This window comes from Caloenas nicobarica, chromosome 30, assembly GCF_036013445.1.
Source record: "Caloenas nicobarica isolate bCalNic1 chromosome 30, bCalNic1.hap1, whole genome shotgun sequence".
Classification (NCBI taxonomy): Eukaryota; Metazoa; Chordata; class Aves; order Columbiformes; family Columbidae; genus Caloenas; species Caloenas nicobarica.
The window spans coordinates 1,939,309-1,963,375 of NC_088274.1; the positions used below are offsets into that span (position 1 = coordinate 1,939,309).

The 24,067-nt window shown below is 53.1% G+C and overlaps 2 protein-coding genes across 2 annotated transcripts in view; both read left to right on the forward strand.

Annotated features, from left to right (window-relative positions):
• Nucleotides 1-21,706, forward strand: part of LOC135999844 (olfactory receptor 14J1-like) — a 35,777-nt gene extending 14,071 nt beyond the window's left edge. Inside the window, exon 3 of the mRNA XM_065653416.1 lies at nt 21,644-21,706. Coding sequence (XP_065509488.1) covers nt 21,644-21,706 — 63 coding nt within the window. The remainder of the gene's footprint in view (nt 1-21,643) is intronic.
• A 1,344-nt stretch (nt 21,707-23,050) lies between these two features.
• On the forward strand, nt 23,051-23,956 carry LOC135999889 (olfactory receptor 14J1-like; the record flags this gene model as incomplete). The annotated part of the gene is made up of 1 exon (XM_065653462.1): nt 23,051-23,956. A coding segment is annotated over exon 1 (906 nt), but the record flags the coding sequence as incomplete, so codon positions are not given.
• Between the last annotated feature and the right edge of the window lie 111 nt (nt 23,957-24,067).

Genomic DNA, 24,067 nt, shown 5'->3' on the forward strand with positions numbered 1-24,067 from the left:
GCTGTGGACTCCTGAAGTCTCCCACAAGGTGATGGGTTGAGAGAAGGATGGGGAGCTGCAGTTAGCTCAGAGAGGACCAGTCAGCATCACAGGCAAAGCAGACTGGAACTCGACTTGGTGAACATTAATGGAATTTATTGATAGATGAAACTGGCATCTCTCCCCTGTCTTTGGGCGGATCACCGTGCACCCTGAACCGATACAGGCAGGTGTGGTCCGGGTGGCCCCAGTTGCTCAACACTTGCAGCTGGATGTAATTCACGACCCCAGGGAGCTCGTTCTGAAACGACAAGAAGAAATGAGTTGCCTTTTCCTCTCTGGTACGTGACCACTGACAGAAGTGCCGCAGCGACGGCCTCTTCCTTCCAGCTGCCCCGCGAGGGCTTTGGACCTGTCATGGTCAAGATGTTCTTGTCCTGCTCTAGCTCATTGGGCCATGAGAACCAGTAAAGGAAGAAGCAGCACCCAGATGCCTCAGCAAATATACTGGAAAGTTCTCGCTTGCTTTGGGGCACAGGCTTCCACAGTCAGAAGACCCAGTGGTGGTGTCAGGAAAATAGCTCATTGCCTTCTCTAGAAAGCCAAGGAAACAGAATGGCCTCCCTGTCACTGCTCACTGCCAGCACCAACAGAATCCTCAGGAAGCCCAGTATTTCTGGTCTTTAACTGGCAGACCAGCAGTCGTGCATCCTACGGGATGTGGCCTCTTGTATGCACTTGGGGTCCAGACAGTCAAGCTGATTCTAGTTTCAACTGTGGCGCTTCTAAGTGCTGAAATTTAAACCCAAAATGAAAGAGAAGAAGAGCGGCAGTCCAGCCATGTGCCACCAGGAAGTTAAATCAGAAGAAAGGCCAGCGTGGCACACGTTCAAGGACAGGGCTGCCTGTAGCCCTTTGGCAGGGAAGCCTCTCCCCATCCAGCCGCATTTCTCCTCCTCTCCTACAGTTCTCCCCCTCTTTGTCCCCATACCTTCAGCTGGAAGGTCTGACTGGGATTCAGTGGTGCCAGGAAGGTGAACTGTCCCAGGAATGTTCCCTGCTCGTCGTGTTCTTCCTTGAAGCCCTACAGAAGGACAGGGGTGGAGAAAACAAGAGCGTCTGGTGCACCATGGCAAGACTGAACTTCAGTCGGTGAAGCACAGGCTTATTTCGGCTACGTAGTCCAAGGACCATGAGCACAAGGAAAAGACAAGAAGCTGCAGGTGGGCAGCACGGCACACTTGCCTACTCAGTGAGTCCAAGCTGCCGGTCAGAAAAGGAGCAGATGCTCCCAGTGAGAGGGAGGTAACCTGAGGATCACAAATGCCACTGGCATTGGAAGCCAAGAAGGTCTAGGACCATGCAGTGTCCAGCTCCTTTTCCCTATGGCTCCTGGAGTAGCCTCTTGCCCCAGAAGCTTCCTTTCGAGTGGTCCATTGAATAAAAGAGGACAACGATGGGAAGGGAGCGACTCCAACGAGCCTGTTTGTTCTGAGAGCCAGGAGGAACCTTCAGGCTACTCCACTCTTAGACCCATCTTCACCCCCTGCTTAGAAATGCTGTGCAACCCCCTGCCCCCCACTCCAGAGAAATCACTTACGTAGACAGCAAAGTCCTTTGGAGCTCCGGAGACACTTTCTCCATGGAACGCTGTCCCCGACACATGGTCCATGCTGACTGCTCTGGGAATCACTGGCACAGACAGCTTGATGAAGACCTGTCCTTGACTTCCTGGCAAGGGCCAGCAGCTTCCAGGATGATTTTCTGGCTGAACAAAGAAGAAGAAACTACATTGACATGGAGAAGGTTGCCCTGGCCCTCTCCCAGAGCTCTGCAGGCACCTCTGCCATTCTCCTTCTGTGCCGCGCTGACAGTTTGCACAGCGACTGGGCAGACACAGACTGCAGGAGCAGCCTGGCCTGGTAGAAGCTCCCACCGAGAACCTGGGGCACTCTGGGACAGGAAATACTCAGCAGGGAGACACAGGAGGAGAGCAGGTCCATGCGAGAAGGAGGCAGGAGAAGCAGCTTCGAGGAGCAAAGACGGGGGGAAAGGCAACTCTAGAGCAGCGTGTGTGGTTCATCCTCCTGACCTCTGTTTTACTGCTTCTTGGTGCTCCTACCTCAAGAACAAGCTCAGGGGACCTCATGTAATCCATCACCGGCATGGAGTACAGGAAGACTTTGGCTTTGTCATTCCGGAGGGATGGAGAAGTCCTTGAATGAATGACAGCAGCCCCTGGAAATTAAAACATGAGCAGAATCATCAGGCAGTGTTGGGAGCAATATTGCACTGTTGACTTGAAAAAGCTTCTCAGTTGTCATCCATGTCCTACAGTGGGTTCCCCTCTTTCTTACTGGAATGACCCCTCTAGAACACACAGGAGGGAGTCCTGGGGCTGTGCAAAAAGACAAGAACGTGAACCAGGCTTTCTGTGCTTCCCATGGAGTCTGGCCCATTACAGGCTCTGTCAGTGGGGGCACTTGTAGGGCACAAGGTGACCCTTGACTTCTCGCCCTTCTCTCCTACCCCTGGGCATGTTCCAATGCCCATCTTGTCAATCTGGACAGGAAGCGCTTTGGAACTGGTTTGTTTGTACAGCGTCACGGTACCTGCTGATTTTAGGGCGTAATCAGGCATTGGAACCTGCATTTCTTCCAGCTTCTCCAGGGCTTCATTGATGATCTCCTGAACAGCCTGGGAAGGAACACAAAGGAGAGCGCCTGTTGGAAGGAAAAGGAAGGGGGCAAGCAGCTCCCCTGCAAGGCCAGCCAAAGTGAACGGGGACAAGGCCCATATGAGGTGGAAGGAACACTCAAATTGCCTGGAAGCCTCCCAGGTTTGCTCTGCTGTGCTTGACGGGATCAGAAAGGGGGGGCTGCTCACTCCAGTGCTCTGAATGCTGGAGCTGCGGGAAGGGGCTTTTCCAGTGGAGAGGCCCCAGGCCAGGCAGCACGGACAGGCAAGGAAGCGTGGCCATGACAGCACTTGTTCCAGCAGCACCAGCCTGTTGGCTGTGACAGGGAATGGAGTAGGATACGTGCCGGAGGGAGGATAAAACCCCTGAGTAGATCCTTCTGCCTTGTGCCCTTACCCGTCCGGTAAAGCCTGGGAGCCTTCCCTGCTTCACGCCTTCATGGAGAGCCCGCTCAGCCACATCCTTTGCGCTCCAGCGCAGATTGTAAAGCTGTTCCTGGAGCTTTCTGAGCTGGTCTGGCAGGGGTTGAGTTTCGATCAGGTCTCCTAATTCCGCTGTAGTGCTCCAGAGCGATAAGGCGCCGAGTCGTCCCACATGGAAAACACCTGTCAGACACACACCAGAGCTTAGAACTTGGTCTAAGGCTGGGTTGTGCCTCGGGCTGCCCTCTCCCCTTTCTGTGTCTCTCCCCAGTGCCATCGTTGTCTCTCCTCTTATTGTCTTTGACAGTAGCCATCATGGCATATGGGCTCCACAAGAGATGGGTGTTCCCTGCCCTGGACTGTGCTCCTTGTCCTGCAGAAGATTTTCATCCCCCTGGGGCAGGAGAGCTCAGCCACGGCCTCTCCCTCGGCTGAAGAGAACTGGCTTAGCCCTCCTGAGGAAGGCAAGTCACCCCTTCCTCACCCCGACACCCGTCCCGCTGGAGCAGGGACTGGCACAGCTCTGTCGGGGACTTTCTGCTCTCAGCTGAGCTCCTCTGGTCACAGCGGGGGAAGCGGACCAGGGCAGGATGGAGCCCTGAGTTCATCCTAAAGCACCGTCCTCAGGTTGGAGCTCTGCAGAGACTCACCGAGAGAGAACAGGCCGAGAAGCAGCACCAGGAGTGTTGCCTTCAGTGCCTTCATCTTCCTGCAGAGCAACAAGGAGGAAAAGGCTGGTGAAGCTGGCGGTTCCCGTGCAGATCAGCAGCAGACTGGAGAGCAGCAGCAGGGACTGCAGCCCTTGAGCCTGGCGTTCCTGGCGTGTGCGTTGGCTTGGTCCTGCAGCAGCTCGAGTCACTGCTGGGGTTGTCACCAGCTGCACCAGTGGGGGATTTGTCATGGCAGCGATTGTTTCGTTAGGGACAAAGGGCTCAAGATTGACTCTGGACTAAGAGCAGGAGTTGCAACAAGAGCTGTGGCCACACTTCCCGTCTGTGGGGGTGGACAGGTATTCTTTGGAAATGGAAGGCACATGATGAACGCTGTTTCTCCTGCCCACCACCCGATGGGGACTTGTCCTGATCCTGTTCTCCACCCTCTCAAGAGAAGGTTCAGCCTGTGCCCCTACGGCAGGCTGTATCGGGGCCACTGCTTGGGACTCCCTCCATGTGATCCAAAATAGACCTGTCCCTCATTCTGCAGAGATCAAAGGCTTTCTGGGCCTTGCCCCTGTGGTCATGAAGAGACTGAAAGGCGGCTGCTGCCTTCCACCAGCTCCAGAGCAAGCTCTCAGGCTGCCCTCGTGTTCCTCTCCTGTCCACCCTCCACCCACCCCAGCTGATGAGGTGGAAAACACACCTGGGCAAAGGGGAGGAGGATTTTTCAAACATACCCGTTCAGACCTTCAACCTTTTCCATCTGCCTCTTGGTACCTGCTGAGGTGCAGGTAACAAGCATCTGACTCGCTCACGAGTGAACCAAAAGCTCTGCGATCTCAGTTCCCTCAAGATCGAGAGTGACAAAGGCGCAGGGAGACCCCTGGTTTTATACCCTGCTGTGCCGACCTCAGCGCTGATGCTGCTTTGTGACATCAGCGGCAGTGAGTGATGTCACAATGGAAGAGGCTGCACCACGTTGGGAGGCAAAGTCCAACCTGACAGCAGCGGGTTTTGCAGTCCTCTCTGCAAGGGCAGAAATCCTTCACCATAGAAAGATTGGAAAGGTACAGGAACATGTTACTCTCAGAAAACAGACTCTGTCAACCACTCTTCCTCTTGCTTACTGAAGTTCAGATGGTGTGAAAAAAAAAAAAAAACACAAAAAAGCAAGATTCTTGTTCTTATTTGATGGAGCCCATTATATCAGCCACTCAACATTAAGTCCAACTCCAGTCTGAACCTCAGAATAAGAAATGCCATCTTAAAATTTCCAGGAAATGGAAGGGCTTTGAAGTGGCAAGACCAGAAAACATTCATGAAAGCAGCGCCATGCAAGTCCACAGCCCTGATCACAGACCACCTGCCCCGTTACCTAAGGCAATGATGTTCTCAGCTGATTTGCAGCCACTGACATCTGGAAAACAGCACAAGGTCTCTTGTTCTTTTGCGCCGAGCACGTAGGTTGACACTGGAGCTGGTAAGAAAAACATCCACAGTCAGTCTGGTTTCATTGGAGGACATCAGGACAAGTTCAGTTCACATTCTTAAGGAATCACAGCAGATCCCACCAGTCCCTGCAGACCCCGACACGGCTCCTGTGCAGGGTCCCGAGGAGCAGTGAGTGCAGAACAAGAAACCTTCCTTCAAAAGAAGGCCCCCAGCCGGCACTTTCCCCAAGCTGCACAGAGCAGCAGCTGAGAACAACCTCTGCCACAACTACACCCGGCTCTGCCGTCTGCAGGAGGAGACCAGCTCCTAAATGATCCCCAGCCCTACAGACACAGATCTTCCCCAGGGCAGTGCTCAGCAAATACCAGAGCACAGCGACACCTGGTCATTCAGTTGAAGCTGCTGGGGAGAAGGACAGGGGACTAGAAAGAGACAAATCAGATAAGAGAGAAGATAGAGGAGCCCAGAGAGAAAGAAACACACAGGGAAAAGGCTGGAGAGATGGAGAGATCAAGAGAAATAGGGACGAGGAGCCACAATGAGACAGGGAGGAAGAAAGAGGAGGGTGGAGGAGCAGGACAGAGGGACAAGGGGATGGGAAGGAGAAGAAGGAAAGTTGGGTAGAGAAAGACAGGGACAGGGAGGGGGATGTACAGATGGAGAAAAGGAAGGAGAGAGAGCAGAACAAAGGGACTGAGAAAGAAAGCAAAGGTCAGATGGGGATGAAGTGACTGACAAAGGGAGAAAACCCACAGTGAGCTGGAGGAAGAGGAAAGGAGGGCTGAGAAGCAGCAAAGAGGAAGAGACAAAATATACAAGGCAGAGCCAGCTGGACAGGGGTCGATTGCCAGAAGCAATGGGACAGGCAGTGGGGCAAGAATAAAGCCAGAAAAGATGGGGACAGGCAGCAGGACAGAGGGACAGTGAGAGGACAAAAGGGGCAGGGAACAGGATATACATGGAGAAACAATCAGCAGGAACAGGGAGAAAGACAGAAGAGAAAAAAAGAGATGAAGAGGGACATGGGACAGGGAGACAAACAGAGAAGGAAAGGGAGCAGGACAAGGATGGTCAGAGAAACACAAAGACAGGGAGCAGGACAGGGCAACACAGACAGAGGAAAAAGGGTCACGGACGCAGCAGAAAGGGAAAGACAAAAAGCAGAGACAGGCAGCAGGGCACGGATAGAGGTAAAAAGGCCTGGGCTGGGCAGCAGGGCAGAGATGGAGACCAAAAAGCAGCTTTGGGCTGCAGGACAGAGATGGAGTGAGAAATGAAAGTGACAGGGAGCAGCAGAGAGTGACAGAGAGAGTGGAAAAACTACAGAGGGAGCAGGACAGCAAAACAGAGCGGGGGACAGACAGGGAGAAGGGCAGAGAAACAGAGAGGGAATGAGAGGGGCAGGGAGCAGGACAGAGAGCTGGAGCAGGAAGGGAAAATGAGATGGGCAGCAGAACAAAGGGAAGGAGAGACAAAGACAGGGGCAGGGAGCAGGACAAAGGGGTGGAAGAAGAAAAATGTAGTAATGGTTCAGGACTGAGATGAAAAAACAAATGAAAAATACACCGGGACTGGGATGGAGTGACAGAGAAAGGGCAAAGGAACAGGGGGCGGGACAGCACTGAAGGAATAAACAACTGTGGTGGGCAGTGGGACAGAGAGATGGAGAGAGGAAAAACAGAGCAAGAGAGAGAGGAAAGAAGGGGCAGCAGCTGGACAGGGGGATACCGTGAGAAAAGATGGGACCGGGAACAGAACAGAAAGGAAAGAAAAAAAAGGACAAAAAGACAGCAAGAAGGGAAAATGCACAATCAAGCAATCAGGTCAAGAAGCCGACACCGGGGGGGCAGCAGCTGGGGAGAAACCGGGGACACCAGAGACCCTGATGAAGACTCTCGAGTACCAAGGATGGACTTCAGCAAAGTTATGGTGGGGTTGTGGAAATAATTTATGTTTGATGCATTAACTAAGCAGGAGAAACAAATGAATATGCAATAGGTGTATGTAAGAAATACCAAGAAGTGAGAATCACACGCACGCTCGATCAGAGCAGCAATCTTCCGAGTGTCCGGTGCTGTAACAAAAGTGCTGCTTTTACCACTTTCCAAACCGTGTTAAAGAACCTTTTTGCCGACTTTTCGGTACCATTTCCCCCCGCCCAGGAGAACAAGGCCAGAGCAGCCCACGCACACCTGAGCCAGATGCAGCAACAACATCCCCAGGGCCCCAGTTGCAGGAAAAAGGGCCCCAGGGCTGGGCCGGGGGCTGCTCAGCCTTGGGGCAGCTCCACAGGCGCCACGGCAAAGCTCAGCCTGGCCGCCCGCAGAGCCGCCGCCTCCTCAGCCTGGGCTGCGCCGCCATTGGGCGGGAGGGCTGTCAGTCTCCTCCCCTGAGGTGATCCTGGATCTGATTGGCTGCCTTAGGGGTCACTCCCCCCACAGTGCCCGCCCTGCCCTGAGGTAATGTGTCCTGTGATTGGCCGGCTGGGATTTCTCGTTTCCCCCCCTACCAAGTGATGGGTCAGACCACTTGTCAATCATCCATGTGCTGCACTCCTGCCAGCTGTGATTGGTGCAGCCAGCACGGCCCGCCCCTGAACGCTGCCCAGCTCGGTCAGCTCTCGCCACCTTTCCTGCAGGTCTCAAAGCTGGATTGGCTGGTTACCTATCAATCACATGACTTGCCCCGCCTCCTCAAATGCCATTGGCTGTCCTGGGTCCCCTGACTCCCCATAGACTTCCGGTTGGTTGTTGCCAGGCAACGAGCTCCACCCAAACATGAAACTGTGGGCCCTGATCAGAGGCCATGGGTGATAAAAGACACGTTGGAACCCCGAACATGAGGATTTGTGCCCCAAGAAGGAGGCTCTGGGCACTCAAAAGGACGGGCAGATGCTGCAGGTGGCGCTTTGGGCCCTGAACACGAGGGGACCCTCTTGGTTCCCACCCGAGCTGGGTTTGGTGCCCGTGACCCCACGGAACAGACACCTGTGCTGTCCGGAGTGGCCACGGAACAGACGGAGCCCAAAGCCACGGACTCCATGAGCTCAACGGGGAGTTGTGACATTTTATGGACGTTTCACAGGGCGGCCCATGGGCTGAGGGCAACTGTGTGTGTGTGACATCAAAGGGTGGGCAGGGGAGCGGTGGTTGGTGAGGACGTATTGGATCGTGTGGGACCTGAGCCTGACGCCCATGGGGTGGAACAAGGGGTGGAGAAAGGACCGTCATGTTGAACCCCAGCCGGTAACTGAGCCCCACGCAGCCGCTCGCTCACCTCCTGCAGCGGGACGGGGGAGAGAACCGGAAGGGAAACAGTAGAGAACACTCGTGCATTGAGTTAAAAACAGTTTAAAATTGGAATTAACAAAAAAAAAAGATGAAAAATTTAAAAATGAAATTAAAAAATTGAAATGAAAATATGTAGTAGTAAAAATTATACCTATGATAATGAAGAAGAAAATACCAAATAGAAAGCTAAAAAAGCCATAGAATCATTTCTTGAGGTGGAAGGACCCACAGGATCATCGGGTCCAACTCCTGTCCCTGCCCAGGACACCCCACAGTTCACACCGTGTGTCTGAGGACGTTGTCCAGTCTCTTCTTGAACACTGTCAGGTTGGGGCCGTGACACCTCCCTGGGGAGCCTGTTCCAGTGTCCAGCACCCTCTGGCTGAAGAACCTTTTCCGCATGTCCAACTGACCCTCCCCCAGCACATCTTCCTGACATTCCCTCAGGTTCTGTCATTGGTCACTAAGGAGAAGAGTTCTGTTCCTGCCCCTCCAGCTCCTCTTGTGAGGAAGATGTAGACCGCCAAGAGATCTCAGTCTCCTCCAGGCTGAACAAACCCAGTGACTTCAGCTGCTCCTCATATGCCTCCCCCTCCAAACCCTTCCCTGACTTCGTAGCCTCTTCTGGACACTCTCCAGTACCTTTATCTCCTGTTTATCCTGTGTCCCCAGCCCTGCACACAGTGAATGCTCCAGGTGAGGCCGCCCCAGCGCAGAGCAGAGCGGGACAATCCCCTCCCTGCCCGGCTGGCCGTGCTGTGCTGGATGCACCAGGACACGGGTCCCTCTTGGCTCCAGGGACACTGGTGGCTCATGTTCAACTTGCCATTGACCAGAACCCCCAGATCCCTCTCCGCAAAGTTGCTCTCCAGCATCTCATTCCCCAGTCTGTCTGGTACCCCCAGAATATCTGACAGCATTTGTGCTTACTTGGGCTCATCTCGCCTCATGTACATGACATTCATTCTCACATCTCATTTGTACAATGCAAAGATGGACTTCTGACCTACTCATTCAGTGTCTTTTCATGGAGGGAGAAAGAACCTCTCTGAGCTGGGGTGAGAAGCCAGTGCTGGAGATGGATTTTGTGAGGGATTGGTCCATGACGATTGGGGCAGATTGCATTGGGGGTCCAGTGCACATGGCACAGCCCAGACCCTGCTCTGCTGGTCCTGCAGGTCTCTGGCAGGAGGCCTGGCTGTGAGAGGACACTGCTGTGTGCCCAGCCCTGCACACACACACTGTTCAGCTGTGCCCTGGTGTCTTGATCTTCAGGCCACATTCTCAGAATGTTTCTGAGAAAAAGTTTGAATGAAGACCTAAGCCTTTCACCTTTCTTTCTGGAAAGGCTGTTCTGAGGCCAGCTCTGTCCCACAAGTGCCCATTGCCTGTCCCTGCCTGCGCTCACAGGACTCACACACAGCAGGACGGTGACCAGGCTGCCAGAGCACTCAGGCCTTGCACCAACACAAGGGATGAGAAGGAGAGTGTGGGAGTGGAACGAGAACAGCTCTGGAAGGCCAAGCGCTGGTGCTCCCTGGCAGTGCTACCAGGCTGGAATCTTTTCCCCTCCACCCATGCACAGGAGCTCTCCCTGCAGCTCCAAATAGGCTTTGGAGGAAGAATCTCAGTAAAAACTAGAGGCTGTGAGGCCTTTAAATTTGTTTAAACACAGATACAGCAAAGCTGCTCATTTACACAGCCTCTCAGTAAACAAAGAAGACAGTGAATTGGAAAGGGGATAACAATATTATCAAGTGAAAAACCACAAGCGGCAACATAAAATACAGAAAACGGGCTGGGCTTGCAACAATTTACACTGTAACTGTTATGCAGAAGATGATGGGCAGTTTACTGCTTCAGAAAATAATCCAGTCATCAGTTTCCACACAGCACCCTTGAGCTCCTGGTTCCTCATGCTGTAGATGAGGGGGTTCACTGCTGGAGGCACCAAAGAGTACAGAACAGACACCACCAGATCCAGTGATGGGGAAGAGATGGAGGGAGGCTTCAGGTGGGCAAATATGGCAGTGCTGACAAACAGGGAGACCACGGCCAGGTGAGGGAGGCACGTGGAAAAGGCTTTGTGCCGTCCCTGCTCAGAGGGGATCCTCAGCACGGCCCTGAAGATTTGCACATAGGAGAACACAATGAAAATGAAACACACAGAAATTAAACAGGCACTGAAGACAAGAAGCCCAAGTTTCCGGAGGTTGGAGCGAGAGCAGGAGAGCTTGAGGATCCTGGGGATTTCACAGAAGAACTGGTCCAGGGCATTGCCCTTGCACAGTGGCAGTGAAAATATTCTGACTGTGTGCAGCAAAGAATAGAAAAACCCAGTGGCCCAGGCAGCTGCTGCCATGTGGACACAAGCTCTGCTGCCCAGGAGGGTCCCGTAGTGCAGGGGTTTGCAGATGGCAACGTAGCGGTCATAGGCCATGACCGTGAGAAGAAAATATTCTGCTTTAGCACAGAAAAGAAAAAAAAAGAGCTGGGCAGCACATCCTGTATATGAAATGGCACTGGTGTCCCAGAGGGAATTGGCCACGAACTTGGGGACAGTGGTGGAGATGGAGCCCAGGTCAAGAAGGGCGAGGTTGAGCAGGAAGAAGTACATGGGGGTGTGGAGGTGCTGGTCACAGGCTATGGTGGTGATGATGAGGCCGTTGCCCAGGAGGGCAGCCAGGTAGATGCCCAGGAAGAGCCAGAAGTGCAAGAGCTGCAGATCCCGTGTGTCTGAGAATGCCAGGAGGAGGAACTGAGTGATGGAGCTTCCATTGGACATTTGCTTTCTCTTACATGGGGCTCTGTCACAGGAGGAAAAGACTGTGACAAGTTAGGTGAGACTTGTTCAAATACAATGAAAAGCTTTTTGCATAGAGTCTCCACCTGTCACAGACACAGACCCTTTTCTTTTTCCAGGGTATATACCTTCAGCTCCATGGCCAGAGCCTTGTTCGATGCAATGAAGAGCAAGTCCTCTGCCCATGGGCTCTTGATAAATCAATCCAACCCTGGAGAACCGAGTAGGGGCAGGGATCGGTCCTGGCGTTCAGCTTTCTCAGATGAAACCACTGCCAATGCAGAATGGCCTGTCAGCATCTGCAGTGTCAGTGCTATGGAATGGGAGGTGGCAAGGCAGTTTAAGAGTTCTATGTTTTTTACATCTGCCCCCCAACTCCCCTGGGGAGTGTTCTTGGGTGACAGAAAACTTCAGCACTTCTGCTGCGAGACCTGCATGACCAGAGGGCACCTGAAGGTTTTGTACAGAGTGAGGGGAGCTGCTCTGTCCCTCTGTCACCTTTCTGAGAGGGAGTCTGATCACACTCCCGTGTTACCCTGAAAATCCACCAGGCACTGCAGAGAGCAGAGGGATCCACCTCTGACCACAATGTCTCACCCTTTCCCAATGTGTCAGCACCCCACATTTAGCCTAGGACACACACGGCTCATTTCACAAACCCAACAGCATTTTCTCTGTCACAGCATGTCTGTGTTTCTTCATGGCACTTTCAGATAACACAAGGATGCTGTATGACAGATTTGCATCCTGGAGGGATGATCACAGCTTTGATTGAAAACCTCAAGGAGACAGCCAAGGGTCCTAATGATGGCATTTAATTGGGGGAGACTCAGCTCATTCCCCAGCCCCACAGACTGCATTGCCCACAGCCCCACAGGGCAGAGGAAAGCTGGGACACGTGTTCCCATGGACACACCTGCAGGAAAGGACCCACAAGGTCAGGCTGTGACTGCAGCTGAAACTCCCATCCCCAGAGAGCCTGACAGCAAGAACAAGATCACAACAGCAGTGACCCAGAGCAGTGGAGCAAGAAGGAAACTGCGGTGAGGGTGGGTGTGAGAGAGGCCAGGGCAGAGGCAGCCGGGCACTCAGACAGCGTCACCCTTCCCCAGCTGTGCAGCCACCTCCCACACACCAGCATTGCCGGGCAGCTGCTCTCAGCCCCTGTGCTCTGCAGAGGGAACTGGAGCTCTGGCTGCACAGGACCTGGTTCATGCCTTGGAGCCCCCGGCCCTGAGGGCAGAGGCTTTGCTGGGTGGGAGAGGAGGTGAGGGGGCTGCTCACAGGAGGGATCTGCACTGTGGGGGATCACAGGGAGTTTTCTGTGTTTTGCCTCCTATAACAATTCCGGGTTTAGTTTCCTCTCATTTCTGATCATTTCCCTGCTGCCTAGAGATTCTCCCCCTGGGAGGTCTTGCCATGTGTCATGTCTTTTCCCTGTCAGCACTCACAGACCATCCCACCCTCTGTGCCCTCACCCTGGCTCTACAGATCCCCTGCCTGTTGCAGGGCACTGCCTGGGGGCATCTTCCTGTTTGCAGCTTGGAAAACAAGACAAATCAGACTAAAGCTGAGGGGTCCAGCAAAGGTGATGCAGGTGCTGCCCACAGCCAGAGGAGTGGTGAAGGGATGTTGTGAGCCTTCTGGCAGATGTACTCATCGCTCCAAGTTGCCATTCAGGACTCTCACTGACTTCTTTAAGAATGAGGGCTCATTTTCATTTCATCCTTTTCTGCTCCTCTCAAACCTTGGGATAGGAAACTGAAAAGACAGGCCCAGAAAAGTTTCTTATCTGTCTGGTAATCCTTGCATTGATCTTCTCCTTGAGGCATCTACTTGGAAAAAGTCCTGGGGGTGATCTAGAGCTGTGAGCAGCCCTGAATCACACAACTCCCTCTCCACAGCACAAGCTCCCTTCCTGCCCTCATAGGGGTTACTCCTTCCTCCCACAGCTTCTCCCCACAGCACCATTGGGATCTCGCTGGCCAGACTGAGTGCTGACCCTGGCAGGCGGCAGAGCCCCTGCCCCGGCACAGCCCTGGGGTGAAGGGATCCTGCTGTGCAGGACAGCCCTGGGCACCCCTGGGTTCTCACCTGACTTAACAGCTGTTCAACATTGCTTGAACAAGAGGCCCCTTCTTACAGATCCCACAAACTGTGCCTGTGCTAACTTTAGGAGACATCTCCAGGAGCTACAGCTGCATTGCCCTGCACCCAGAGACTTACCATGGCAAGGGCTGCAAAGATTTCTCCTCCAGTGAGCTCTCAGTCATCCTCCCAGTCCTGACCACCTTTAATCTCTCTCTGCCTTGCCCGTCTCCCTGTCTCTCTGCAGCGCTGCCGCTTGCCATGAGCTCCCTCTGTCCCAGGAGCCCAGCCCAGCTCAGCAGCACAGGAACAGCCCAAGGCACTTCAATGACCCCTCTGGTGGCTTTGGCGCTGAGTCCATGAACCTCAGACACAGAGAGGAAGTTGAAGAAACCTCTCAAGAAGTCAAAGTCTCATTCAAACTCCAAAGTTTCTTATAATGTTAATGGGTCCCACTGAGGAACACTACTGAGGAACTGACCCCAGCGTCTGGTTAGAGAAGGAAACTGGAGGCGGAGATGACAGGTCAGGAAAAACAAGGTGAAGGTCTCTCTGATGATCAGGAAACCTGGATGTGTTTCATTAACCAAAGGGACAAGCCCTGACCCGCATCCCCAGCAACATCACATCCTGTCCCTCCCACATTGCCCAGGGCTCTTCCTGGGACTCTGCGATGTGGGTCAAGGCCAAGGGCAGGACTATGGTCCAACACCTCCCAGGTTCCTGGCTGGGGACAAGGAGGCCATGAGGCCCCTGTGCTGTAAGGACAAGGTGTCTCCTCACAGGCATCAGAGGTGGAGACAACAGCCATAGCTGAGGGGAGAAGGAGCTCATGTCTGGTGGGGGCTTTCAGCCTCTTTACATCCCTTGATCATCTCCACGACAGCCTGTGCTGTGCTGTGGCATGACCTGCACCTCTTTCCCTGCAGGCTGGAGACATCCCCCCTGCTGCCCCACCTTGCTCTTGTCTGAGCATCTTCCTTCCTTTGCTGGTATCTCTCCATCCTCCCCAGCTGTTCCTTGAAGCAGAAAGCCTTGGGCTGATGCAGACTCCCTCTGGGTGACCTGCTCCACCACAGCACTGCCCTTCCACTCACATTCCTTTCTCTGCATGTCCAGCTGGAACCACCAAAGTTAAACTTTGTGGCATTATTTCTTTCTCATGCTCTTTCCCACTACGAACAAAACCTCCACCATCTCTGAAACTACCCTTCAAGTATTCTCAGGCTACTCCTACACTGCAGCAGCCTCCCCAGCGCTGCTGGGCCAAAGCAGCCCAGGTCCCTCAGCATCCCACACCATGTGCACAAGGTCCTGAACCCTGCCTTGGCAGAGCCCTACACTCTCCAGTTCCTCCCTAGCTCTCCAAACTGGGAAGCCGCACACTGGCACACACCCGTGTGCGTGGGGTCACACCAGTGCTGAACCGAATGGGATGAGAACTCCAGGTGTCTGGGTCCCCACACTCCTCCTCATGCAGCCCCGTGTGCAGCTGCCTTGTTCATGGTGAGCGTGCAGCACGGGCTTGTGTGGCGGCCCTTGTAGTGCCCAGGCCCTTCTCCTCAGGGTCACTGCTCAGCCTGTCAGGTCCTGGTCTGTCCTGATGGATGGGCTTATTCTCCTGCCCCCATAAAGCTCATTCAGAGCTTTTGGATGGTGGAATTCCAAAGTTTCTCAAGGTCTGGATCCTCCTTGGAGTGAAGCTCCATTTGTGGTCAGCTCTTGATGTTTACATGCAGATGGCTTATCCTGATGAGGGTGTCTCTCCAAAGATAACAGCATGAGGAGTTTCAGGGCACTACAAACAGCCCCTCCTGGAGAAACTGGGGGGTCTTGGAGGTCTGGTGCTCATAATGCCAGAGGTCTGGACTCCAAGGGGAAGTTGCCCTTTATGTGAGGAAGCAGCAGGAATGTGTGGAGCTCTGCCTGGGGACAGAGAATATCAGCTGAACAGCTGAGGAGTCAGCATGAGAGGGCAGAACAACATGAGCAATGTTGTAGTGGGTGGACATCAGCTACAGACTCACTGATGAGGAAGAGGAATTAGATGAGGCCTCCTTCAGACACATGAAAGAAGCCTCATGTTTGCAGGGCCGTTTCCTCACAGCAGACCTAAGATATCTCAATATCTGCAAGGTACCAGCCATGCAGGAGGGGTTTGGAGCTCATTGACAACATCTTCCTGACACGGGTGACTGAGGAGTCAGTGAGGTGAGGTGCCCTGTGGGACTTCCCACCTACAAACCAGAAATCACAGAATCACAGAATGTTAGGGATTGGAAGGGACCTCAAAAGATCATCTAGTCCAATCCCCCTGCCAGAGCAGGAACACCTAGGTGAGGTTACACAGGAAGGCGTCCAGGAGGGTTTTGAATGTCTCCAGAGAAGGAGAATCCACAACCTCCCTGGGCAGCCTGTTCCAGTGTTCCATCACCCTCACTGAGAAGAAGTTTCTTCTCAAATTTAAGTGGAACCTCTTGTGTTCCAGCTTGAACCCATTACCCCTTGTCTTACTGTTGGTTGTCACCGAGAAGAGCCTGGCTCCATCCTCGTGACACCCACCCTTTATATATTTATAAACATTGATGAGGTCACCCGTCAGTCTCCTCTTCTCCAAGCTAAAGAGACCCACCTCCCTCAGCCTTTCCTCATAAGGGAGATGCTCCACTCCCTTAATCATCTTTGTGGCCCTGCGCTGGACTCTCTCCAGCAGTTCCCTGTCCTTCTTGAACTGAGGGGCCCAGAACTGGACACAATATTCCAGATGAGGTCTCACCAGGGCAGAGTAGAGGGGAAGGAGAACCTCTCTGACCTACTAACCACCCCCCTTCTAATACACCCCAGGATGCCATTGGCCTTCTTGGCCACAAGGGCACAGTGCTGGCTCATGGTCATCCTGCTGTCCACCAGGACCCCCAGGTCCCTTTCCCCACACTGCTCTCTAATAGGTCATTCCCCAACCTGTACTGGAACCTGGGGTTGTTCCTGCCCAGATGCAAGACTCTACATTTTCCCTTGTTATATTTCATTAAATTTTTCCCCGCCCAACTCTCTAGCCTGTCCAGATCTCGCTGGATGGCAGCACGGCCCTCTGCCGTGTCAGCCACTCCTCCCAGCTTGGTGTCATCAGCAAACTTGCTGATAGTACACTCAATTCCCTCATCCAAGTCATTGATGAATATATTGAATAGTATTGGTCCCAGAACTGACCCTTGAGGCACTCCACTAGATACAGGCCTCCAACCAGACTCTGCCCCATTGATCACGACTCTCTGGCTTCTCTCCTTCAGCCAGTTTGCAGTCCACCTCACTACCCGATCATCCAGTCCACACTTCCTCAGTTTTGCCGTGAGGATGCTGTGGGAGACGGTGTCAGATGCTTTGCTGAAGTCAAGGTAGACTACATCCACTGCTCTGCCATCGTCAATCCACCTTGTTACGTCTTCATGAAAGGCTATAAGGTTGGTCAAACACGACTTCTCCTTGGTGAAGCCGTGTTGACTGTCCCTGATGACCCTCTTATCCTTGATAAGAGTTATGCAGAAAGAGTTGGTCAGGGATGTAGCAGTCAGGGATGAGAAAGGAGAGCTGAGGCTCCTGGAAGATGATAACAAGGCAAAGAGCAGGATTTCAGGAGAGCAGGCTTTGGCCTGCTGAGGGTACTACTTGGGTCCTATGGGGTATGACCTTGGTGTCTGTAGCGTTTTTTCTCTCACATTTCCTCCCTCCTCTCTCCCACCTGCTGTTGTGCAGTGTTTCTTACCCATTCTCAAATACAATATCACAGAGGTGCTGTCAGCATCACTGAGTGTCTCAGATTTGTCAAGGAGTGGGTCCATCTTGGAGCCAGCTGAAATCGGCTCTGTCTGACATCGGTCAAACTCCTGTTTTCTTCTCAGAGAGGTGACAACTCTAGCACAGCCACACTCAGCCCAGTTCCAAGACTTGGCCATGTAAACCCAATACAGGGTGACAACGTGTTGGATTTTACAAACTCCTTGACCATGAAGAAGAAATGGAAAAGATGTTCTATCAGCAACCAGAGGAAGTCTCCAGTCAATGAGCAGGTTCCTATGGGGAACTGTAATTGCCCAGGTATTCATTGGCCAGGCAAAGCGTCAGGTGCCAATAGTCCAGAGGATCTTGGGCCAAGTTCTTAACACGGCTGCCTGGTGGGCCAACAAGGGTGATGCTCACCTGGATCTGGAACTGGCAAACAAGGCAGAGCTGGTCGAGGATGTGAACATCAGTGTCCACCTTGGCTGGTGTGAGCAGGAAACAGTGGGGTCCCAGGCACCAGAGGGGAGGGAGGAAGGCCAGCAGCAGAGCACAGGCTGGTGGGCTCCAGAGGAGAAGACTTTGACATGACTGGGGGCGCTGATAGAGGTGGTGCCAGGGAAGCAGCTCTGAAGGCTGAAGGAGCTCAGGAAATCTGACAGGCCTTACAGGACAGCCTGCTCTAAGAACGGGAATGATCTCTCTGAGCACCTAAAAGAAGTAGCATTTATCTTGTGAGGCTGCTCGTCTGAACTGACGGAGCTCCAGGGGAAAAAGGCAACACACAGAATGTGGGAGCATGTCGAGCTGTAAAGGAGGAATTTAGAAACGTTTTCCATTGATGTGGCGATGATGCCACAGCTGCCCTGGACTTGAAACCTGCAGGGGAGGCTGAGGGCAGCCAGATGAGCTGACACTGCTTCCTTATGGTAAAATAATCAACCAGGGTAACATGGACCTGCTGCTGGACTTTGTAAGAGTAGAAGCAGACAGGACTGAGGTACTTCACAGCTTCTCTGCCTCCATCTTCACCAGCAAGGTCTCCTGGGGCTTTGTTCCTGAAGGCAGGAGTCTGGAGGACACCCAGGAGTGGATGGGGCTCAAGTCAGGAGTTACTTGAGAAACTCAGACAGCATTACAGAAAAGGAAATGGGTCATTTCACCAGCTCCCTGAACACAAGTATCACTGTGCTGTGGCACCTGAGATTCCCAGGAACACCCACCTTTTGGTCCAGAGGAGTGTGACTCCTCTTGAGCTGGCCTGGCCTGTCTCCTCATTCATGTGGTGATTTAGGCACCCACTTTTCTGACATCTTCAATCTTCATCAGGAGACGCTCCAGATCAATATGATCAGGAGACTGCTGAGACCACCTGTTCTGGAAACGGAGGGAAGGGTGAGCAGGGAAGGAAACAGAAGAAATACTGGTTTATGGCTATTTATTATGGAAATGCTCTCTGTTTGGCTGTTCCTGAAACCTCTCTCATCACCCACACCAGACTTGAAGCCTTTTGGAAAATGATGCACAGAGGATTGCCATGAAAGGGCATTTTAAGATATTAGTGAGCCCTCTGGTGATGTGATCCTGAACTGCAGCTGCTGAAAGAATGAACAAAGCTCTAATGAAGTGAAAGGCAGAAGCAAACCCCAAGTTTCTGAGGGTGTTTGGGACCCCACGAAGGGCCATCACTGACACAGCTGTGAAGGAAACAACCAGTCGAGGTCCCTGTCCCTGGAGGCTGGTGAAGCAAAGACTTGGACAACAAGGTGGGCATGAGGACATAGCAAAAAAGAAGATGCTGGGTTGGGGCAAATGAAAAGGTATGCACAAGATGTGGTCAGGACTGTTTGGGGGCACTTGTAAAGCAGCCCTGGACCTCATGTGAATTATTCCTCTAGTTAGAGAGATCCTGAGAGCTCTCCCTGAATTGAACACTTGAAGGGGATGAAAGGACAGCATCATTCAGGCTGGATGAGACCTCAAGAGGTTTCTTGACCAACCTCCTTCTCAAAGCAGGGTCAGACCAGAGTACTCAGGGCTTTATCCAAACACATCTTGGCCACTTTCTGGGGTAGAGTGGATGTGCACTCCTGGGAAACAGCTTCCAGTGCTTGACTGTCCTCAGGATTGGGAAGTTTCTCCCTTTCTATAGCACCTTTCCAAGCCCAACTATCCAGATTGTTTTTACCCATCTACTTACACACCAATGCAGATCCTATTATCCTTCCTTGGACACAAGAATATTGTGGGGGATGATGCTGAATGCCTTGCTGACTGCCAGGTAACAGACCACCACTGCTCTCCCCACGTCCTGCAACCCTGTCCTTTCCTCACAGGAAGCAAAGAGGATGGACAGACACAACCTGCCCTGGGTAAACCCCGTCACCTTCTCTTCCAGACACCCCGAAATGGGGTCCCAGTGGACATGTTCTGGGGCACAGCCCTTAGTTCTCCTTCTCACCCATTGGCCATTTTTGAGAAGTGCAGACAATGTGTGAGAGCTGCCAGTGGTCAGGGAGTCCCCCCAGTCTCCATGAGCTTTCCAAGAAGGTGGAGAGTGGCCTCACTGTGACATGGTCCTGCTGTCTCAGCTCCTGGGATACTGCCCCTCCTGTCCCAGAGACTGGAAAGGATTAAGTTAGTGCCAGTGACCCCTGACTTGATCTCCATCCACTGCTGGTTGTTCTGCCTCCAGTCACAGAGTCCAGAGAGACCTTGCTGGTGAAGATGGAGGACAAGAGGACAAAGAAATTCTCAACTCTTTCCCTTATTAATTTCATCAGTGGCCACCCCGTGTCTCTATTTTTTAGTTAACTGTTCCTTGTATTGCCTTACACGTCTAGACCGAGTTTTGATCTGGACTGTTGCTGTGCTTGGAGGCTGCTGTCCTTGAAGACCAGACGAACTAATTTCTGCCACCCTGCCTTGGCAGTTTATTCCGTCTGTGTCACAGCTCTGTCTGCAACACTGACAGCTCCAGCTCCCCCAGTCAGGTCCCTGGCTGAGGACATTGCCTCACATCTGGGCTGAACCACCCCAGCCGTGGCACCAGCCCAGCTCTGACCTGCCCCAAGGAAACCTGGTACCAAGTGTCCAAGAGCCCATGTGTGCAAAGGCTTTGCTTCAGAGCACAGACATGACATGGCCAAAGATTTCTGAATGTCTCTCTAGTCCTAGGAGTATAAAATCAGAATCAAATGGCTAAATTCCCTCAAATGAGGATATTCCTCCCCAAACTTAGAGAAATTAGATCGTTTCCTGTAACATTCCTTGTGTCCTGTCTAATGACGGGAGAAGAAAAGATGATTCTCATATCAATTTATTTTTAAATACAAAGAACACAATTCTGGAAGGAAGTGTCTGTGCAGAAGAGAGAAAATCTACATCACTGATTACTTGAGATTGTTTCAAAGGCTGTTCCCCTGGAGCCCCAGGGACTACTGGAGGGAGCCCAGAGGGGCCAGAGAAAGGGACATCATGGGCTGCTCCTGTGCTGCTGAGCTGGGCTGGGCTCCTGGGACAGAGGGAGCTCATGGCAAGCGGCAGCGCTGCAGAGAGACAGCTCTGCCCAGGAGCAGCTCCTCTGCAAAGCGCAGCAGGGCTGAGGGCTCTGCCTGCAGCACCGAGGGGACAGGAGCCAGGCACAGAGAGGGGAAAGGCAATGTAAGGTGTGAGGTGGCTGAGGGCTCATTGAGAGACAAATCTTCACAGTCCTAACACGGTAAGTCTCTGCATGTAGGACAATGCAGCTGCATTTCCTGGAGGGATCTCCTAAAGCTGGCACCTGACACAGTTTGCAGGAACTGTCAGGTCTCTCTCACACTACCTCTGTTGTAGAGAAGAACACACTCCAGAGCAGAGCTTCCCTGCTGCCCTGTCAGTGGGAAAGGGCATGATGGCACCTTCTGCTGAGGGTGACTGCAGGAGGAGCACCCAGGGCTGCCCAGGGCTGTCCTGCAGAGCAGGGTCCCTGCACCCCAGGGCTGTGCCGGGGCAGGGACTCTGCCGCCTGCCAGGGTCAGCGCTCAGCCTGCCCGAGGAGATCCCAACAACACTGAGGGGAGAAGCCGTGGGTGGAAGGAGCGACCCCCGGCAGGGCAGGGTCCTTCTGCTGCTGGGTTCTCTGTGGGTCAGGTCTACTCACAGCTCCAGCTCACTGCAGACTACTTCCAATTGGAGGTTTCAAGGAGAAGATCTATACAGGTATTACTATAAAGATAAGGAGCTTTCCTGAGTCTCTGCATTTCATTTCCTCTTCCAAGACTGGGGGGAGGGAGGTGTAGGAAAGGATAAATGCAGAAGGAGGTCTCAAGTTTTAACAAGTCACTGAAACTCCTGAACTGCAGCTCTGAGTGATCAGCACATCTGCCAGAAGACTCGGAACATCCCTTCAGCAACTCCTCTGCCCATGGACAGCAGCAGCATCACATCTGCTGAACCCACCAGCCTGAGGCTGACCTGTCCTGTTTTCCATGCAGCAAACAGGAAGATGCCCCCAGGCAGTGCCCTGCAAACAGGCAGGATCTGTAGGGCCAGAGTGAGGGCACAGAGGGTGGGATGGTCTGTGAGTGCTGACAGGGAAAAGACATGACACATGGCAAGACCTCCCAGGGGGAAAATCTCCCTGCAGCAAGGATATGATCTGGGAAGGAGAGGAAAATGAAAACAGAAATGTTGTAGGAGGGAGAATGCGGGAAACTCTGTACAAAGCCCTCCAATGCAGATCCCTCCTGTGAGCAGCCCCCTCACCTCCTCTCCCACCCAGCAAAGCCTCTGCCCTCAGGGCCGGGGGCTCCAAGGCATGAAGCAGCTCCTGTGCAGCCAGAGCTCCAGTTCCCTCTGCAGAGCACAGGGGCTGAGAGCAGCTGCCCGGCAATGCTGGTGTGTGGGAGGTGGCTGCACAGCTGGGGAAGGGTGACGCTGTCTGAGTGCCCGGCTGCCTCTGCCCTGGCCTCTCTCAGACCCACCCTCACCGCATTTTCCTTCTTGCTCCACTGCTCTGGGTCACTGCTGTTGTGATCTGGTTCTTGCTGTCAGGCTCTCTGGGGATGGGAGTTTCAGCTGCAGTCACAGCCTGATCTTGTGGGTCCTTTCCTGCAGGTGTGTCCATGGGAACACGTGTCCCAGCTTTCCTCTGCCCTGTGGGGTGTGGGCAATGCAGTCTGTGGGGCTGGGGAATGAGCCATGTGTGTTCTGGAGTAAATGCGGGGTACTGAGACCTGGGAAAGGGTTAGTCATGTTGTGGCCTGAGGTGCATCCTTCTGCTCTCAGCAGTGCCTGGTGGCTTTTCAGGGTAGCATGGGAGTGTGATCAGCCTTCATCTCAGAAAGCTGCCAGCCCAGGGCAGCTGGGAGCAAGACAGAGGGACAGAGCAGCTGCCTTCACTCTGCACTAAGCCACACACGTTCTCTTGCTTTGCAGGACTCGCTCTGTTCTCCCTGAGCACAGTAGAAATGCTGAGGGTTTATGACACCCAACAAAACTCTGCAGTGACCACGGGGAGAGGTGTAAAAACCCTGGAACTCCTAAACTTCATTCACCATCTCTGTTATTTATCACTGGGAAAGGAAGTGCTGACAGCCCTTCTATGTTAGCAAAACCAGGACAGTCCCCACCGTTCCCTGACTGCACTTCAGCAGGGCTGGGCTGACTTAGCGAGAGCCCATGGGCAGAGGCCCTGCTTTTGGTTGCACATTTGGCCAGCACCACCCAGGGCTCCAGCCACAGTGCTGAAGAAAGTTCTCCTAGAAAAAGAAAAGGGTGTCTGTGTGTAACAGGGGAGGGTCTATGGGAGTTGGTTTGATTATTGTCAGAGGACTTTCCCCTGGCTTCTCACTGTCTTTTTTTTTTTTCTCATGACACTGCCCCATGCTCCGGAAAAGCAAATGTCCAATGGCAGCTCCATCACCCAGTTCCTCCTCCTGGCATTCTCAGACACACGGGAGCTGCAGCTCTTGCACTTCTGGCTCTTCCTGGGCATCTACCTGGCTGCCCTCCTGGGCAACGGCCTCATCATCACCACCATAGCCTGTGACCAGCACCTCCACACCCCCATGTACTTCTTCCTGCTCAACCTCTCCTTCCTTGACCTTGGCTTCATCTCCAGCACTGTCCCCAAATCCATGGCCAATTCACTCCGGGACACGTGCGCCATTTCCTACACAGGATGTGCTGCACAGGTCTTTTTTTCCTTTTTCTGTGGTACAGGAGAATATTTTCTCCTCACCGTCATGTCTTATGACCGCTACGTTGCCATCTGCAAACCCCTGCACTACGGGACCCTCCTGGGCAGCAGAGCTTGTGTCCACATGGCAGCAGCTGCCTGGGCCACTGGGTTTCTCACTGCTCTGCTGCACACGGCCAATACATTTTCACTGCCGCTCTGCAAGGGCAATGCCCTGGACCAGTTCTTCTGTGAAATCCCCCAGATCCTCAAGCTCTCCTGCTCAGATGCCTACCTCAGGGAACTTGGGCTTCTTGCGGTTAGTATATTAGTAGCATTTCTGTGTTCCATTTACATCGTGCTGTCCTATGTACAAATCTTCAGGGCCGTGCTGAGGATCCCTTCTGAGCAGGGACAGCACAAAGCCTTTTCCACGTGCCTCCCTCACCTGGCCGTGGTCTCCCTGTTTGTCAGCACTGGTGCATTTGCCTACCTAAAGCCCCCCTCCATCTCTTCCCCATCAGTGGATCTGGTGGTGTCTGTTCTGTACTCTTTGGTGCCTCCAGCAGTGAACCCCCTCATCTACAGCATGAGGAACCAGGACCTCAAGGATGCCCTGAGGAAACTGATGACTGGATTATTTTCTGAAGCAGTAAACTGCCCATCATCTTCTGCATAACAGTTACAGTGTAAATTGTTGCAAGCCCAGCCCGTTTTCTGTATTTTATGTTGCCACTTG